A 20,021-nucleotide genomic window follows, 5' to 3' on the forward strand; every position below is an offset into this window, starting at 1 on the left:
GGCTTCGTTTGTCGAGCACGCGGTCCATATACTTTTGTCTCCGACTTTACAAGGCCGTGTAATAGAGAGCTTTTATGGATGCTGAGACGAGTATGTGACATTTTCTCCAGCTTGATGCTTCAGCTCAACTTCAAACAAGCGGCATTTTTTTATGCAGGCATCGAACCCTGGCATTGTTGATGTCAGGCGTCATTTCTCTCGCCTTCTGTATATTGGTGTCGCTGCAAACTCATTTCTGGCACCTGCTTTACTCAGGAACGGCAGCCTCCAATGATGTCGTGTGAGTACACTTACACGGTTAATTCTCTTTTCTAAAGATTTTAGGCAGCTTATTTGCTCCGTGTTGCCTTACTTTTAAAGGAAGGCTTCTAGCCAGCCCTAGTCAAATTTGGATTATATTCCAAGTAATAGAAATGAAAAAGGCCCCCATCGTAAGAAGCCATTTTTGACCGCACTAAGGCCTTACTCTTCGGCAGCAGCATGAGAAAGGACCGGCTACTGGTGTGGACGCTTCCAACTATAGTCGACGTTTTAAATATCTTATTTTAAGTCGCAAAATCTTCGTCTGCTTTTCGCGACGAAACGCACCGTAACAAGCTGTCATAGCCATCGGTCCTTCTGCCATTTCTAATATTGAGGCCATAGCACAAGCTTCCCTGAATTGGGCCCTCTTTCCCCCGATGTAGCTTTGTGGTTGCTATAAAGCTGTCATAGATTACAGCCAGGGCAACACCGACAAATTGCGAGACCCCAAAACTAATTTTGCCAAACAGTGTATCAGGCCTACTGATGAAAAATTTTATTCTTTCTTCTCGTCCTCTAGGCGGCTAGTAGACACCATCGAACTAGTCTACTTCCGACCATTTACACACGTTGCAACCTACGTTCTTGGTGTCGTCATTGGCTACATTGCCGTTGATTACGGCAAGGCAAAGATCGGCATTGTAAGTGACTTTTATTACTTCTGTCCGGTCTTTTATAACATAAATAAAAAAGAGCATCTTCGCTTCGATCTCGAGCCGTATTTGAAAAATATTTGTAGGCAGAGAATTATCTCGCGCTTCAATTTGTTACAGCCTCGATGATTTGATTTGCAAGCCTTTATTTTTTACTTTAGCTTACTATAATGACTTAAGAAAAGATAGCAAGCTCGAATGCCGAACTCTGTGCTAGGCTGTAAAGAAAAGCACCTGCAGAAAAAAAAAAGCAATCTTGAGGCATTTTTATTTCGCCGCTTGCTTGAAAGCAACGAATACATCACGTGTATGATTTGTACTTGGGTCCGTAAAAATAGCGTTTCTGATCATATTCTAACTGAGGTATAAGAGCATGAGTTGAGTGCGGTATTTTTCTTTCACTGCGCGAGCTTTTCTCCACGTGCTTCCCAGAAGAATGGATATCTTCGTTTGAGGCGCGTAAGCCCAAGAACAGCACAGAAATAACAATAACTAGCGATGCGTAATGCAATTAAAACTGTAATAACTTTGTGAAAGCAGCCGCCGCAGCGGCTCAGTGGTTATGGCGCTCGGCTGGTGGCCCGAAAGACGCGCGGGTTCGATCCCGGCCGCGGCGGTCGGATTTCGATGGAGGCGAAATTCTAGAGGCCCGTGTACTGTGCGATGTCAGTGCACGTTAAAGAACCCCAGGTGGTCGAAATTTCCTGAACCCTCCACTACGACGTCTCTCATATGAGTCGCTTTGGGACGTTAAACCACCATAAACCACACAGAATATTGTGCAAGCCATAAGTAGAAACAATTTAGGAGGTACAACGACAGCCGTGTAATGCGTTGCGCATAACGCGTTTTTGTAGGTGGACACCACAGCCACGTGCGCTCCACTGACCCAGGAAGCCAGTTACGCGCCTTTCCTCAAAACCAACGGAGGGTTTAGGTTGCGAAAAACGCAACACTGGGAACTAGACTATTTGCTTCGTGCAAGCCCTCGAGTGGGTGAAGTGTGCCAGGAACGCGATCGAACGCGAGCTGAAGAAGGCTAAATACGCACCTCGGAGTACAGGCGCCAAAACGGGTCTGTGAGACGCCCAATTGGACAGTTGCCTGTGAAGCCTCAAAATGGGCCTGCCACTCCAGACCTCGCGGCCGCTAATGCCAACCAGCTTTCGCTGATTAATAAGCAGAACCGGTAAGCATAGGTGTAACAATATTTGCCGTCTCTTCAGCTCTGTCTTTCATCTCGTTGTGGGGAAAATGCAGTGTGGGCTTGTACCAAAAAAAAAAACCACGCGGTTCTAGTCATGTGGACGCGATAGTGGGCATGACAAAGTCGCCAAAATATTCTTATCTCCTCTCTGGTCAGACGCACCATCTGACTCTGCTATAAGCACAGTTATTGCAGTCCAAGATTTGGCGGAATGATGATGTTCGGAACACCTATGGAGTCCTTGTTCACAATGAAGAACCGGCCATGAGGATGCCGCTTACGTAGCTTTTAATTAGTCGGCATAATTATTTTGCATAAGCCAGATGAAGATTTCCTTTTGTACTACTGCAGAGTGTATTCAGATTCCAGGTGCAGCGGAGCTGGCAAATTTCCTTGGTTACAAACTATTTCCGTGTTATCCCAGGCGATTTCATGCTCTAATTTTCGCGCGTGCTCTGCCACAGCGCTTGAAGCCGTCCAATTCTTGCTGACATGACTACGCTGCTCTTTTAGCCGCCTCGATAGATTTCTGGTCTCCGCGACGTAGACGGAGCCACAGCCGTCGCAAGGTATCTTGTAAACTATACCTCGGAGTTAGAACGAGCCAGAGCATCCATTGCATTCACGAGGTCCTCGCGCAATTTACTAAGTGACAGGTGGCCACCATGCATCTACTGCTTTTTGAAAACACGTGCGATGATTCTCTTCAGCCTGATATATGCAGACAACCGCCGCTCATTTCGGTCGAGATGATGCCGTTACATCTTGTGTGTGCTCCGGCTGGAACACCTTCAAATAAACCATTTTGCCTATCTGTTCCTTTCTAAGTCGCTTCTTATCGTATCCAGTTTCTGCTTGAGGCTGTGCTCATGAAGACCAATGCGAACTGCCCAGTTCACAAGTGACGCCATGACTGAACTATTGCGGGCTAGTGGATGCATCGATCTAAAATCTAGGTAGTACATTCCGGATTGCGTGGGCTTACTGTACGCCGGCGGGAGAGCATGTTCTGAGGGAGTCCAAAATTGAGATACTTCCGTTGTCTTTTCCCTCAACAGTGAACTTAATGAAGGCGTCTACACTGTTCTGTTCTACACAGCAAACACTCGGACCCACTGTGGGTCCATCGATCTCCGTTAAAACAACAAAGTAACAGAAGCAACTGAGGAGAAAGCATTGCAGTCTTTCGAAGCACGACCGACAGCGTTTCTGAGGTACGTCGACGAGGGCTTCTGCATCCAAGACAAGAGAAATTCAACCATTTCTGGATCACCTGAACAGTTTAGAATAACTTTACTATTGAGAGAGAAGGCAAAAGAAGTATTCATCTTTGGAGCCGCCACTACATGCTGTCCCTCCGGCCTCATGTTTAGCGTGTACAGGAAGCACACCCCTACTGGAAGGAGTGCGCTCGATTTCAAATCGGTGCATCAGTTAGCCCTCAAACGCTAAATCTCGGCGTATCTTTGGAACAGGGCAGTCCGCACGTGTTCCGCTCAGCACAGCCTTAAGCAGAAACTTGATGCGAGAAGAAGCGACTTGGAAAGTAGCGGATACCCGGCTGCATCTAGAATCCTTGGTAATAGAAACGACGCCGGATACACTCGGCAGAACAAATGGAAATCTTCGCTCTGCTTATGCAAGATCATTAAGCGGACTAGTTACATCGACATAAGCTGCGTCTTTTTGGGCGGTTCTTCGTTGTGAACAAGGAACCTGTATGGGTTCCGAAATGTCAACAAACGTTTGTGTCATTGTCAGTCAGCGAAGATTCTTTCTGCTAGGCGCATTTGCTGCGACAGAATTATGAATATACACGATGCTCAAATGTTGTTGTTTTTGTATTGTTATTTATGCCTATCACAGCCCATAATATATTTTAACATGAAGTTCAGACTCCTGAGGTCGCATAGCGCCGTGCCGATTCGTTCATTATGACATAATCATGACAGAACAATCTATAACATATGCATTGTAAAAATCCGAATAAAGGCAGCATGGTTCCAGCCAACACAACATTCAGCACATGCATGACAACGTCTTAGTAATAAGCCCAAATTTCTCATTGGCACTCTAAATTTACGGAAGGCTAAAACTTCCAGACAGCTGCACGCCACTAGTCCACAGCGGCATATTTTCTTTCATTTTTGCGCAGGTTATGCAATTTGCACAATGGATCATATCGCTGGCACTTTGTGGCTTCGTGCTGTTCATCACGCTGCCTTGGAATAGAGGAAATCCACCAGATGACATCACCACAGCGGTCTACGCCGGCTTCCACCGCCTGGCCTGGTCCCTTGGCCTTGTCTGGCCCACGTACGCCTGCGCCACAGGCCGCGGAGGTGAGAAAAGTTGCGCGAAAAACGAAATACATCGTTACCACCTTTAGCCGTGACTGCTGGCGAGAAGCTTGAGTTTCGATATTTCCGACCCCTAGACTTTCAATGTGCTCCATATGACAAAGCATTTGCGAAGCGAATAACATGTCGGCGGCCAATCAGGTAGTAGCAGATACTCACCTTAGATTTTACAAGCAACCTGCAAATCACAACTAATGACGGGAAATAGGTCTCTCACTTTCGGCGGATACAAGTCGCCGTTAAGAAACCGGGTTGCCGGAAGGGAGCAAGCCCATGTTCGCAAGCTTAATAAAATACCAGGTTTCTTGGATTCAACGTCTCAAAGCGACTGATGCTATGAGGGACGACGCAGTGAAGGGCTCCAGATAATTTAGGCCACCTGGGGTGCTTTAACGTGCACTGGCATCGCACAGTACACGGGCCTCAAGCCTTTCGCCTCAATCGAAATGCGACCACCGCGACCGGGATCGAACCTACGTCTTTCGTGTCAGCAGCATATCACCATAACCACTCAGCCACCCGCGGCGGCTTAAATAAAAAATCTCTCGTGGCGTCGTAGCATTCATTTTCACTGACTAACTCAGATTAACTTCACGGGACGCTTCACCTTTTATAAAACAGCAGCATGCAGTGACGGCAGCTGCTGAGCGAATGGCCATTTTAAATGGTTTTTGACCGTGTTCGTTAAGAATACTGGCATCGTCAATTGTTCGGGTGAGCTAAACATTGTGCCAAATTTTTGTCGTGGACAGCCTCACCTCACGCTAAGGCGTTGCAGTCTTAATCAGTGTAACCAGGCTCTCGGCATTTCTCCCGAGGACCTGAGTAACGCTGCTGAAGCCGCATTTTCGGCTTGCACTGCAGCGACGCCAAACCGAAATTTCACGAAGTCCCTGCTGATTGAAATAAATTATCGCGAGCATTGCGGGCAGTCCCAGGTTTCTTGGCACTTGGGGGCTGCATGCGGGGAAAAAAAAAGGAGTCCAAGAGGTAAAAAGCGTAGTAAACTGTTTTTGTGTGGAACTGACCGTCGAGTTCCTGGCACGGAGAAGCCATGACGAAGAGACACGCAATACCTTCGCGGCTGCTTTCGGTGAGGCGCAGCGCGAACTAGTGCTCGAATATAATTATTATCGTCACTGAGCGATAACAACGTTCCTTCTCACTTTCAACATACGACTGTTACTTTCTTGTGCAGGCCTTCTGAACGCATTCTTCTCATGGAAGGCATTCATCCCGTTGTCTCGGCTCGTCTACGGCGTCTACCTCGTGCACGTGCCACTTCTGTACCTGCGCATGGGCATGATCAAGACGCACATTAACCTTAACGAATTCTTTCAGGTGAGCGTCGAGTATTGGCACTTATTTTGCGACTTAATAGCGCCTTGTCGTTTCTTTTCGTTCCTTGAAACACTGCGTGGACCGGATGAACAGAAATTAAAAACCTGTCGCAAGCGTTTTTTTTTTTTTTTTTCGCGGCATGAGAAACTTCAGAAAACGCGAGTAAGGCGTTGACTGATTGTAAATAATCAGGACTAGTGCCGAGCCAGGAAGCGGAGACAGGAAGCGTCAAGGTAGTGTGAAATTTAAATGCTCGACAAAAGAATTAGAATGTTAAAATTAGTAGTTTATGACACATGCCATATGCTTTACACAAGATGCGTGCTCAAGCATAGTACGAGAAAACTGGAATATAGACAATTTTCTTGCTGGTATGGAACTTGCTATCGACGGGAAGATCTGTTAAGCTGAGTGTCTACGTCGAAGGTACATGTTTGATTGTTTGTATGCTTAAGTATGCACTCAGAATTGGGTAGATTTCGTAGATTCCTCACGTTAATGTGGCGAAACAACACACCGGCTAAATCGAAATGCAGGTTTGGGGTAACTATAAAATGCGCCGTCACTTGTGTTCGACTCGTTTAACTTTTTTCCTATAATGCACTGTTGCCTGCTTTGCGCAAAATTTCACAGACCTTCCGGCTGCTGTCACAACCACGAGTCGATAAACCGATATTTTCCCGTTCCAGCTGAACACTGCAATCGGCCTGTTCGGCATGAGCCTTTTCCTGGCGTACCTGCTGTATCTTTCCACCGAAGCGCCCGTGCAGCGCTTCGAGCGGCTGGTTTTTGAGGGAAAACGGAAAGACGCCATCATGAATGCAGCCAAGAAGCCGCCAGCCTTTCCGCAGGCTAAAATGGCGATTGTCGAAGTGGAGACCAAGAAGGTGCCACCCAGTGACGACGTGGAGAAAAAACCAGCGTTTGATGGCCAACCAGAGGTCAAGCTGACCATAGAAAACGATGCCACGAAGACGGCGTTGAAGCAAGCTGGCACTGACAACCAGGCTTTTCAAGAAGAGTCCGAGAAGTCAAAGCTTTGATTGCTACTGAACAGACGCGAACCGACAAATCAAAAGAGTGAAATAATCGAAACAAGAGGCTGCCTTCAGCAGCGTGACTACAAGCAGTCCAACATCTCTACATCTTTGGGCTTACGGTGGGTCGAATAGTCGCAGCGAGACTGTTTCCCCCATGGCGTTGTAGAACATGTCTCAGTGAATGAAGTGGTAAGTGATGAAGTGGTCATCCCATGGGGAGATGACAAAACTGTTGGACTTGTTAACAGGTTCTCGCTTTCTCTGTACTTCTCTTTTAAGCGACCTTGCGTTCTTTGTCTGCACAGCGCAATTGGTGCATCTCTAACCGTAGATGTACAATTACTCAGCTAGTCGCAGTGATCTTCGAAGGAGAAATATTTTTGTTTCAAACCCAGACTGACAACAGGCATTGTTTTGCTGAAGGAGAAATAAAATGTTATAAGCGCCACTTGCCTTTTGGCGTGTATTTTGCATGAGAGCGCGTGCGTGCGTGCGTGCGTGCGTGCGTGCGTGCGTGCGTGTGTGTGCGAGCACATGTACGTGTGCATGTGTGCCCGTGTGTGTGCGCCCACCGGCACGCTGTCGGCTTGTCATGCAAACTGGAGTGAACACCGTGAACCACCGAGAGATTTGCGCAACGAAGTGAGCACGTTTCCTTTGTCAGGTACAGTGTTGCGGCTTCCGAGTTCTGTCGGCTGTGATTACCTTCATTATATCATTCAAGCATTTATATAGACAGTGTATTAGTTTTAAGTTTTTCGGGAAAATATGGCTGATGGTTAAGATGCCTCAGGCGTGGAAACAATGCCTTTAGGACTTGTAATCAGGAGGAGGAATTCGCCGAACTATGGGCAGAAAAAGAAATTGCCAGTTTCGCCGCACTACTGAAGTGCTGGCAGAGGTAGCCTACCTAACGACAGCACTCCCGACGGCCACCAGGTGGCACTACCGGACGATGCCCGGTAGTGCCACCTAAGAGATGTCGGGATAATGAAAAACATATGGCATTATGGGGGTAGAAGAAACATGAAGTACTGAGAGGTATTTGGAAAGGAATAATAGTGCAGGGGCTCCTTTCGGAAATGCGGTTCTATGCTTAAGGGCAGGAGATCAGTCGAGATTAGAAATAAATCAGAGAGCTGTTGGGAGATTAGCACTAGGTGCCCAGGTTAAAAACGCGGACAGGTTAAAAACGCGGAAAGTAAAAATTAAATTAATTCAATAGAAAAGAAGGATAATGTAGAACTATATCGATACTGGAAAAGGCAAATCAGAAAGGCGGCGTTCTATGATAACTCTAGACGCAGTGCCCTAATCTTTGAAGCTAGGTCAGTATGTCATATAACGCGCAGCTACAAAAAGAAATTTAACGAAGAAGATGACACATGTGATGTTTGTGGAAAATCTGTAGAAACAATCGAACACCTCGTACTAAAATGTGATGGTATTCATCGCGATGTGGATGCAAGCACAGTCACTCTTCCTGAGGCCTTAGGGTTTAGAGATAGCAATCGTCATATAAATAAATCTGCGGTGGAAGTTAGCAAAAAGCGATGGGAAGATTGGTGACTCAAACGCAGAGAGGTGACATAAGGTAACAGGTGTAGGAAAATGTATATAAAGAAAATGAAGAATCTTAAGAACAATTTACAACACGATTAACAAAAAATAAAGAAAAAAAGCCGAGCATGGTAGCAACTACCATAACCTCGTTTCAAAGGGGACGCTGCTACGTTATATCTATCCACCCGTTCATCCGTAATCCTGGGCATGCTCAGCTGAACGTTTCCGCGAGTTTGTGCTTTTTGGAACTCGCCATTATAATAGGAATATTTTTTGTCATTGAAATTGGGTACAATTTAAAGATAATAATAATAAACTGTTCAGCGCTACGTTGCGTTCTAGGTTGCTTTAGAAATGTTTCTTTTTTAGAAGTAGAAAGAAGGGTGCACATATGGGACATTCGCAAGAAAGAAGACGGGACAGGCACAAATGACCTATCCAGCGTTGACCGCACCTTCTTTGTTGTACTGGGAATCGACAATGTTGTCCATGTTTTTAGATACGTTGGCAATTTTCTTGTCCTCTTGAAAAAACAGAGCGATTCTGTGTATGAAGATGTCATTCTGGCAATTTTAAACCTCGTTGAGAGTAACACTTTAGGATTGATCTTTACCCATAACCTCCCTGTCAATAACATTCTGCAGTCGCTGGACTTAAAGCTCCCCTTCTTTCATGGACATGTGTGTTGGTGTTTCTACACTGGCGCAAGAAAACAAGTGTTACCTTATGATTTCGCTCAGTCTAAAATCACTAAAACAGCCATTTCTGAACAGATTGTCGAGAAAGCTCTAAAAAAGCCTTGTACACATGCCATGCAAGCCAGCTTTGATATGCAGATTTAAACGTTGAAAGATGCTGGTTTTTCTGATCAAGTTTTGCAGGCGGTCGTTGAAACGCTGGCAAAGATGGTAAAAGCTCCTTTGAAATTAAATACTTATATAGCTAACAAAACTAATAGGCCAGTAGTAACTCGTCATGTTCACAGGACTGCACACAGTTTTAAGAAAGCAGAAAACAAGCACGGTGTCCCACTGGTTTTCTCAGCGCCCTGCAAGCGGAGTCAACAATTCACCCGCACTGAAAGGCATACGTACTACCGAAAAGAAGCAACATGGCTGCGGCGTGAAGCACTAAAACTCCTATGTGGACTGCTAAGTTGAAGTAGTGTATCTGATTCCCCTGGCATGTGGCAAAGTCTAAGTAGGGCAGACAGGCCGCTGCATCAATGCACGCACTCGTGAGCATGAAAGGTTAATGAAAACCAAGAACAGCGTCACTTGCCCATCCATTGCCTAGCCCACAAGTATAAGCCTCTGCTGAAACATGCCAAGATTCTGCGCAAGTGCAATAAGGAAAAAAGCGCGAGAACTTCTAGAAGCGTGTTTAATAAAAAAGAAAGGAAAAGAATGCATCGCTGACACGTCAATCAGACTTTATAATAGGGAGGCACGTTTCCTCGGTAGCATGATGATGCAAACCCACATTTTCGTTTGCTTCTTTTTTGCTACAACTGTCTGCTTTTTATTCCCTTTGGTGTTTGTGTTGGCAAGCATGTGTATAAACGTCTGTTTCCTCGAATAAACCCCAGTTGTCAGTCTACGCCTGTCCCGTCTTCTTTCCTGTGAATGCCCCATATGGGCAACACTTTTTTCTACTGCCATGAACCGACTTGCCCAACAAACGCATCGTGCTGTTTCTTTTTTCTTTTCCAACATATAGTTCTGCAAGCCGGAACATCCAAGGTGAGAAGAAAAGGAAGTGCATTAGTTGCATTCGTTTCACTGCATTAATATTAAAAGCACGCTGTATAAAAAAACGTCTACCTATCTCAGCTATGTCGATGTCCTCGGCTGAAATACAGCGCTTCTTAACACAATATACTTCCTGCTCCCTTCAATATATCTCCATTAAATGCATTCCCGGTATTATTCAGAAAGAAGGATAGTGTTAGCCGCTAAGTATCTTAGTCCGACGCATTGACGCAAATATCTTAAGTTTCAGTTAATGTGACGAGGGTGTAATGGTAAAAACAATACTCTCAGTGCAGCAACTCGGCTACAGAAGTCCTTTCATTAGAGCACGAAACGTGATGAAACTGTCCATTTCGTTTACTTTTATATAGTTGTCTTGGGGGGATGTAGCGGGTTCACCGTGGCACTGTGGAGCTAAAAACGTTGTGGGAGACCGAACCACAAAAGTGCGGTGAGAAATTCACCCATGAAGCTGGCCCACCGTTGCCCCGACACAAAGAGGCAATCGCAGGTGACAGTGGTGTCTCGAAAGCCTGAACGCGTGCCCGCAATTGTACCGGCACACCGAGAAAAGAATGACGTATGTTAGCACCAGAGAGACAAATCCACAAGAAAAAACACTCAAACTATAATGTACTTGTGTTTGAGGATTATGTTTGGCCAAGCAGAAGCAAGCAATCTATGCGTATTTACCAATCTGAGCACACGGCGGTTCTTCCGGGTAAGGCGCAAGAGGCCTTCCGGCTCTGAATTCGCAGATTTTAGTCAGCTGAAAGAGACTTTAGTGGAATGGCGACTGCGGCTCACATGCTCATTTTCACTGTGTTCGCGCCTCTGCTGGGCTACTCTGCTGTACTACCTGAACAGGCACGGTCCAACATTGAGAGGGATCTAACCGACGTGTTCGATTTACTGCTGAAGAAAGTATGGCCCATTGCGTCCGAAGTGGCAGCCACCAGCAACATCAGCGTACCTTGCACGTCCGCGTTGTTCAGGATGTTCTCGGCATTCAAACAGCAAGAGCCTTGGCTGATGAAAAGTATGTAGACAGTGACGTAATGTTGACTGCATTTCTTTTTATTTATTTTTTGTCGTTGTGAATGCGATGCTAGTGAATACGAAAATGTTCGCGCATGCATGCAGCATATGGCGTAAAATGCACATTAACTGGCATACAAAATTCAATTTTTATACACTGGGTATTGAAGCGGTACGAACCGTTTTAAATCAAAGTATGAAGTGTGTCTTGCTGCATTCGTTCGCTGAATTCACTAAGTGCTCAAACACCGCACCTGGTCCCGCTTGTTGCTTTCTTTTTTTAGTTTCGCTGGAACTTTGGCTACGAGCTTAAATCAGCGCTGCTTCTAACATTATTGTGCGTCCTCGCGCCTTTTTCTTTTATCAAGTGACGCGGCTCAACAAGTTTAATTTTTAATCTTAACTGCACGATCACGTTGGCTATAATTAAACGTAAGGTTCTCTCTCTTCGGGGGCATTTCGCAACGTGATGGTGTAGAGAGTGGGCAAGCACACATTGTTCGGGAATATATTAAATAGTCCAAAACATACTTTTTCCCTCGATCTTCCAAGCACTGCAGTGTAAACGGTACTCACACTGCAGTATAAGCATCGTGCAGTTAGTACCAACTAAAATGTGTGCGAAACACTTCTTGGCCCATTAACGCGTGCATTCGAATCGCTTGGGATCCTTCGCGGCTTGTGTTGGCACAGAATCGCACCTGCTACATTTAAAAATGTAAAATGATGTCTTCGGCCTGTTTATATGCACTCAAGGCTAGCGAAGTACTTTCCCGAGCGTACTTTCAAAAGCAAAAACTTAGCTGTCGTTTTAGCATTGCTAAGCACGAAATATTGCGTGAAAACATAGTTTTTTGCAGGTGCACACCACCGCCACGTAACTCAAAGCGCGATTGAGGTGTCCACTGACCCAGGGAGCCAATTATTAGCGTCTTCAACTTTTTCACCTTCCGTGCCAGTTAACCCAATGCTCGCCGGTGGCCTATGCTCCGGTGCTGCGTTTCTGCAGCAATGTTGGCAACGCCAAAGCGTATTGCTCTAGTGCCCTGTTTCTGTTACAAAGTTGTCAGCGCCAACGCATGCAGCGCGCATCTTCTGCCACGACCGCCACACAGATGAAAGCGCGAATATTAGTTTGACTGTAGTATTAGTTGATGAAGAATACGATGTCCCAGGAGGGATTGGGAGTGAAGAAGAAGAAAAAGAAGATTAGGGTGACGACGGCAAAACCTAGCCGCAAGTGTTCCTGAGGTCACCACAGGGGTATTAACCGTCTTTGCAAGGAATTCGTTTAAAAACAGTTCTGTTCACGGTTGTGTAAATTATCACCACAGTTATGCAATGCCTTCAGAGATGGTAAAACTGAGTGTTAAGCTCTGGAATATATCTACCACATGAGTGAAATATGTTTACAGGCTACGGTGCTTAATTATTCCTAGCTAATCACCGCATTATACAAAAACATAACGATGCGGTCACAGGGGGACGTTAAACAGAATTAAGTAAGCTCAGCGTTTTCTGAAGCTGTACTCAACTCTTGTGGTGCGCCCTGGTGAACACAAAACCTCTTGAAGAAACGGTCATCAGCAGTCTGAGGCTTCCCTCCCCTCCGCCCTTTGCTCATTTTATGCTGTGAAAAATTCCATCACCATGCTCCTATAATATCTACCCTGGAATTTTGAGTACATGAGTTGCAGATGGTAGTAGAGAACAATCACTGCTCGCTAGTAAAGACTGAAAGAGAATATGCAGACCCAGACTCCAATACAAGTCACCGACTTATGAGCATCTGAAAATGTATTGCATCTATTGCACAGTGCCCCGCAAAACCCTATTGCATATTTTACGCTTTTCGCTTTCAAATGCCCGCTGAATTGCCAACATCTCCTGCCTGTTACTCATGCATTATGCTCTGTCGGTGGTATTTGAAGCCATTTATTTATTCATTCTAGTAGTAGGTCGATTTCTGTTGTAGAGCCAAATGTACCACTACATAGCTTTTTTTTGTTGCTTTTTCAGTTGATGGCAGGCTGTAGTCAGATGTAGACAGCACGTTAGGCCTGCAAGTCCGCGGTTTTTCTGCAAAAGACTGAACCTAAATGAACGTGTTTTATTTTTTTGAGAACCTATTATTGTACCTTATTACACTACCTGAAAAAGTAAGCTTGTAACATTGCAGTTAAAAGAATAATGATCTTTATCAATATCACCCAACATGCAGCATATTATGCGTGCGAACCCTTTACATACTGTAATCTCCTTTCCTGACAAAAAAGGAGAACTATAGAGTTGGCGATCACTGATCAAGTTAAATGTAGCAAAGACAAATGATATGAACAGTTCAGTGTCATATCTTTATGTTTTCCTAATTATTTTATTTATTTACCGTTTTAATGTAAGGAAATGGAGCTGTTTTGAACAGAGATGGTACTCTTAACTCTTTAGGTACACCCCCTTTCCACATTGACATGAGGACTGCCGTCAAATGATTTCCTTTCTTCATTTTCTTCCATTCACAGTGTTTGTTTGTTTTTTTACATTTCATGTAGTGCTCCTTGCCAACGGCTTCGTACCTGGCAACGCATTCGAAGGCGGTGTAGTCAGTCTCGGCGGCTACGAGCAGTGCCTCCACACCAGAGCCCGCGGCTTCATTGATGGCACGCAGATTAGAGGCCAATATTGCTCGCTTTTCCTGCATCCACCTCGCCAGTTGATGGAAGACCTCGTCCATCGTTTCCAGCGAGAAGGAGATCTACAGGCAAGAACTTACCAGCATTCTCCTTTTGTGTCGCTTTGCCGATTAGAACATTTTGAAACACTGCCACTTTTTGCTGAGCAGACAAGGGAAGAGAAATGTGGTGCTCGTCACGACATACATGACGAAAGCCAACAGTTACCGAAACCAAGGTGCATAGTGGATGTTTTTTTTTATTTGTGGTGTCCACCAATGGGAGATTAATAGGGTAATTAATTAAAGATAATTGATTATAAATAAAAAACAAACACACGCTGCCGATGGAATGCGAACCCACGACCTCCGAATTTCGCATGCGGTCCTCTAGCTACTGAGCTACGGCGACGGCTGTGTAATGTGCTGCTTTTGGGGGTATTTATGTGTAGTGTAACTGAACCTTGAGAGTGTTCACATGCGCCATCTCCGTCCACAGAGGCCGACGTATACGTCCTGTATTATCACGAGTGTCACTTGAAACGTGATCTAACGGTGAGGGCGGAAGCTGTGCGAGAACCCTCTTATGCTACCTATGTCATCTAGACTGCTTTAACCGAGGCCCACGTTACCTATTGAGTGGACAAGAGAAGAGAAAAGAGAGGCTTGTTATGACATAAATGACGGCTGATTTTCGAAAATATAGGCAACAAGAGTACTTTTAGTTCAAATACACTGTTTGTGTTTTTAACACAGAAGAAACACTAGTGTTGGCCGTAGGTTGTGGGCAGAATGAAATTTGTTTTAAATATTTCTTGAGGTACAACGTAATACAAACTGCTGTAAGTGTGTATAGCATTTGTTAGTGTCTTCGCTGTGGTGAAGTTATTTTGGCTAACGTCCATTGCCAACAACAGCACAAAAAGCCTGGCAGAGCGCAATAAAAATTCTTTCAGGGCCGTTTCAACCCGCTGATTCCTAACTCTGGTGCTGAAGATGGAAGACAAAGTGTCCGCATTGGGATCTGCGCCCCGTCTGCATGCACTGAAATCGACCTCACCCTTTTGGCATCAAGCGGTATGGCTTCTTTGTCCAAGCTTTTAAGTAACCGACAAACTGCTCAGACCTCCAAGTTTATTGCAGAATGCGGTGGTATGTTTCACAAGCAGTGCAGTGCAAAACTGCCGTTGTCGCAATCGTTTAAGTGCGAAGGCACGAGAAGAAAGAAGAAAAAATCGCAAACAAAGGGGAGCATGTGAAAAGGAGCGGAATATCTTGTGCTGTGAAGAAATAAAAGCATCTGTTCCCGGGGTTGTCTCGACTTTAATCTCACTTTTTTAATGGCGTAATTATTCAGTGCGTTCTTCCGAGCATCATTTGTTTCATCTTGTGCATGTTCGCTTGTGTAATATCTCAACATTAAAAAAACAATGCTTGAGGGCAGTGATTTGCCTGATGAATGAAAACTCGCGCATAAATCGGGACATCAAAATTTAGTATCAAATTACAACTGTCTGCTCGACCCGAGAACAGTCGGCAAGATTCTGTACCAGGTGTTTTTAGCAAATATTGTGCATAATCTTAACAAATATTCATTAATCGGTAAGAAATAATGCAGTGCATTTTCTTGTGCCCCTCAGTTAACAGAACTGGCGCATGATAGAGCCTGTTGATTAAAAAATTTACTTTACTTTGAGTGTTCCCTGATTTAAGACAACTCCTGACATTGTTCCTCATGTTTTAATATTGGAAAAGTTATCATAGTAAAACAAAACAGTAAAGATATAAATCATATGTTTTATGGTATATCTTCTTCTATGAGTCTGTCCCCGGTGACTGCGTACCTACTTTTACTAATCGTGGTGACTGTCTTTATATCTACAGTGTAAGCTTAGCAAGGTAGCTTACAGGTGTGGGAAATGGGGCATGAATCGCCAGAGAAGTGTTCGCACGCGCTTCACTACGAAAAAGACACCTCACAATCTTGTTCACAGAATTGATGCACAGAATTTATTGTTCCTCAGCGAATGGAAATATCTGGCAGTTTACTTAATTATTGAAATGTGTTAGGACTGGTACGTCAATTACATAACTGCGAAGGCACGTCACGTTTTAGGCTTCCTACGCAGGAATGCTGTATTACTTTACAAACTAAAGAACTATTTTGGTTTGGTTTGGTTTTGTTTGTGAATGTTTAACATCCCAAAGCAACTAAGGCTACGAGGGACGCCGTAGTGAAAGGCCCCGGAAATTTCGACCTCCTGGGATTCTTTAACGTGCACTGACATCGCACAGTACACGGGCCACTAACAAACTAAAGAACTGTTATTTCATTCTAAGGCCGATACTAGAGTACGCATGTACCGTATGGTAGCCTAATTCCAAATCCAATGTCGATATATTAGAAAAGGTTCAAAATTTAACTGTTCGGTTTGTTTTTAATAACATTCAGAGTAAATTTAGTGTATCATCAGCAAAGAGTTATTTAGAGTGGGACTCGTCTCAGAGACACAAGTACGTCTTAAAGTAAAAAATTTTCCACAGTATATTTAATTGCAAATCCGGCGTCAGTCGGAAGTAGCAATTTTTTCCGCCTGACTGCATTTCGGCGAAGAGGAGTCACATATTGAAAGTAAAATACTAAAAATATTATTACCGCTGTGGTCGCAGAAGGGTTATTGCGCTCGGCTGCTGACCCGAAAAACGCGGGTTATATCCCGGCCGCGGTGGCCGAATTTCAATGGAGGTGAAATTTTAGAGGCCCGTGTGCTGTACGGTGTGAGTGCACGTTAAAGAACCCCAGGAGGTCGAAATTTCCGAAGCCCCTCACTACGTCGTCCCTCATCACCTGACTCGCTATGGGACGTTAAACCCCAATAACATATATTTCTTTCCAAAAACAAGAATACATTGCAGCAACACGATGTATTGATATCGTCTAACAATGCTTTTGGTTCCTGTATGTAATATTCATGCTTTATTTTAAGTGCTCACTTGGATTCATTATCATATTATTTAGTACCACAAATTGTGCTGCGCTCTTTATTATTTCCTGCCTGTCATTGCTCTCTATTTTTCATGTTGGCATTTCTCCGCCTTGCTCGCATTTATAGTAGGCATACCGATGTTGTTAAAGTGATAACATCATCATCATCATCAGCCTGACTACGCCCACTGCAGGGCAAAGGCCTCTCCCATGTCTCTCCAATTGACCCTCTCCTTTCCTAGCTGCGGCCACCGTATCCCCGCAAACTTCTCAATCTCATCCGCCCACCTAACTTTCTGCCACCCCTTGCTACGCTTGCATTCGCTTGTAATGCACTCTGTTACCCTCAAGGACCAGTGGTTATCTTGCCATCCCATTACATGCCCTGCCCAAGCCCATTTCTTCCTCTCTCTTGACTTCGACTAGGATGTCATTAATACGCGTTTGTTCCCACATCTACTCTGCCCGCTTCCAGTCTCTTAACGTTACACCTATCATTTTTCTTTCCATAGTTCGCTGCGTTGTCTTTCACTTAAGCTGAACCCTTTTCGTTAGCCTCCAGGTTTCGGCCCCGTACGTGAGTACCAGTAAGATACAGCTGTTGTATACTTTTCTCTTGAGGGATATTGGTAAACTGTTATTTATTATCTGAGAGACCCTGCCGTATGCGCTCCACCCCATTCTTATTCTTCTAGTTATTTCCCTCTCGTTATCCGGATCAGCAGCCACTCCCTGAGACCGTTTTCCCTTTCCGCTTCCAGCACCTCGCTACCAATTGTGAACTGCTGTTCTCTTGCGAGACTGTTGAACATTAATTTGTTTTCTGCATGTTAATTTTAAGACCTACCGCTCTGCTCTGCCTGTATAACTAATTTATCATGCTTTTCACCTCATCACCTGAGTGACTTAGCAAGGTAACGTCCTCAGCGAATCGCATATTACTTATTTATTCTCCTTTAACACTTATCCCCAGCTGTTCACAATCCAGGCTCCCGGAACACCTCCTGTGAAAAGGCGGTGAATAGCATTGGCGAGATCGTGTCTCCTTGCCTGACACCTATTGCTTATTAGAATTTTTTGCTAACTTTATGAAGGACTATTGTAGCTGTGCAGTCGTTATAGATATCTTCTAGTTATTTCACATAAGACTCTTCTACACTCTGATTCCGCAATGCCTGCAAGACTGCTGAGGTTTCCACTGAGTGCTTTCTCGTAATCAATGAGCGCTATATATAGGGCTGGGTTATAATCTGCGAATTTCTCTATCACCGGATTGATAGTGCGAATATGGTCTTTTCTTGTTGACAGCGCGTTAAAGCACAGGGACAGAAGAAACACAGAGGACGACGTCACAGGCGCTGAACTTCAACTTTATTCAAGAATCATCGAAACACTGCATATATACCCATGACAGAGACGCCACCAAGCGGCGAAAGTTTTATGCGCTCGTGGAAACAGAGATGATAAGGCAGGTGGGGCAAAATGACAAAGGCTAAAAAAAAACCGAAAAATTTTGAACAGAGCAGGAAAAAGCAGAGCAAGAAGATGCAAAAAACTTTACCAAGTCATTTGAAAGAAACACTCCGACACGTGAAAATAGTGGCGCAGATGACAGACAGAATTTTGAAGACGGTTCCCGAAAACATTGAACCAAAATATACGCGTAAAACAAAATCAAACGTCGCGAAAAAAGAAAAAAGAAAAGCATAGTGGCAAGGAAAAACCAACAATGAAAAAGCACAGTGGTGATTGGATAGGCAAACGAAAATTTAACGATACAGGTGAAGCCTACAATTAACGCGGCTAAACACAGAAGATAAAATGCACTGGATAGATAAAACGATAAAAAACTGGGAGGATCATGAAAGATGAAGCCAACAAAAAACACGGCTAAAGCTAAAAGATGAGGTGCATAAAAACAGTAAAAGCGAAAAGGAGAGAATAGTGGGAAAAAAATTTTTGTTTAACTCCTTTGTAAAACCATTACTACTTCAAGCAGGCCCCGATAGAAAGATTAACTCTTTTTTCGACAATGAAACCGAGGGTGCACTTACACATTCACCCTCGTGCCTAGCAATCTCGGTTGCTTCCACTATTTCACGTGTCAACTTGTTCCTGTGCTTTTTTATCACAGTGGCTTTTTCGAACAAAGGATGGCATGGATTTTCGAGTATCCTTTACGAAAGCCTTCCTGATTATTTGGTTGATTGAAGTCTAAGTTTGTCCTACCATTGTGGGCGACTTCTGTGTTTTTTCTTTCTTGTTAGTCTTGCAGCAGTATGGAATCCAAGCCAAGGTGAAAGCATGCAGGTCCGGTGAAGCGAAGGCGTGGTCTGGGGCTCAACTGCTTTCAGTGTAAGACAAATATTTTGGCAGCCCAGGGAGAACTGTCGCAAAGAGAAAATGGTATTTCTTGTTTCCATTTCCGCAGAGTTCTCCTTTCAGCACTGATCTTCCTTGTGGTGGTGGCCACAGCAGTTGAAAGGTGGCAAGTTGGACGCAAGTGTTCGCCAGGTAATGCGTGCTGCGCATTGTTTCTTAACAGATGCCAGAAGCTTGGCTCGAGTTGACGCCCCTTAAACAGCTCCTAAAACAGGATTAGAATCTGCAGCTGCAGTTTTACAATATGCCGCAGTTCTTCCGTGAGGCGTAAATGATTGAAAAGCTTGCTCCCATCGTCCTCTGCGTACTGCACAACGCTTATATTGTCGCAAAATTTATTCCGGGAACTTCACTGATTCATAACTCCCAAGCAGCACTTACAGGTAAACTATTAATTACTGATCTATAAGCGCCAGTGAAAGCTGTTTGAATACGTAGAGCTTAATGGTTGGTATGATCTGCCTGTCGCAGTAATATTGCTGTGTTATTACGACCTCACTGTATGCACAACCCCCGTCAGGAAGTCTGGCGCTGTGTTTATTCGGCAATAACACAAAAAATTCTATTTGGTTCTTTCCCTGTTAGAGTTATAGCACATTGTCCTTTTATAGCTATGAGGCTTTAAGTTTTCCTATGACATTTTTCCCTAGAATAAGCTGTCTCATTACAATTTTATTCTATATAATGGCTACGTAATTTCTTGGCTCCTGTTCAGCTGCTCCGCATTAT

At 44.4% G+C, this 20,021-nt stretch overlaps 2 protein-coding genes across 2 annotated transcripts in view; both read left to right on the forward strand.

The window, feature by feature from the left end:
- Nucleotides 1–7,345, forward strand: part of LOC144115216 (nose resistant to fluoxetine protein 6-like) — a 39,388-nt gene extending 32,043 nt beyond the window's left edge. Inside the window, exons 11-15 of the mRNA XM_077649493.1 lie at nt 158–280; nt 824–944; nt 4,319–4,505; nt 5,722–5,864; nt 6,554–7,345. Coding sequence (XP_077505619.1) covers nt 158–280; nt 824–944; nt 4,319–4,505; nt 5,722–5,864; nt 6,554–6,907 — 928 coding nt within the window. The 3' untranslated portion in view covers nt 6,908–7,345. The remainder of the gene's footprint in view (nt 1–157; nt 281–823; nt 945–4,318; nt 4,506–5,721; nt 5,865–6,553) is intronic.
- A 7,538-nt stretch (nt 7,346–14,883) lies between these two features.
- LOC144097694 (nose resistant to fluoxetine protein 6-like) overlaps nt 14,884–20,021 on the forward strand; it is a 124,575-nt gene continuing 119,437 nt past the window's right edge. Inside the window, exons 1-3 of the mRNA XM_077630342.1 lie at nt 14,884–15,001; nt 19,178–19,265; nt 19,342–19,424. The gene's annotated coding sequence lies outside the window, so the exon portion shown is untranslated. The remainder of the gene's footprint in view (nt 15,002–19,177; nt 19,266–19,341; nt 19,425–20,021) is intronic.

This window comes from Amblyomma americanum, chromosome 1, assembly GCF_052857255.1.
Source record: "Amblyomma americanum isolate KBUSLIRL-KWMA chromosome 1, ASM5285725v1, whole genome shotgun sequence".
Taxonomy (NCBI): Eukaryota; Metazoa; Arthropoda; class Arachnida; order Ixodida; family Ixodidae; genus Amblyomma; species Amblyomma americanum.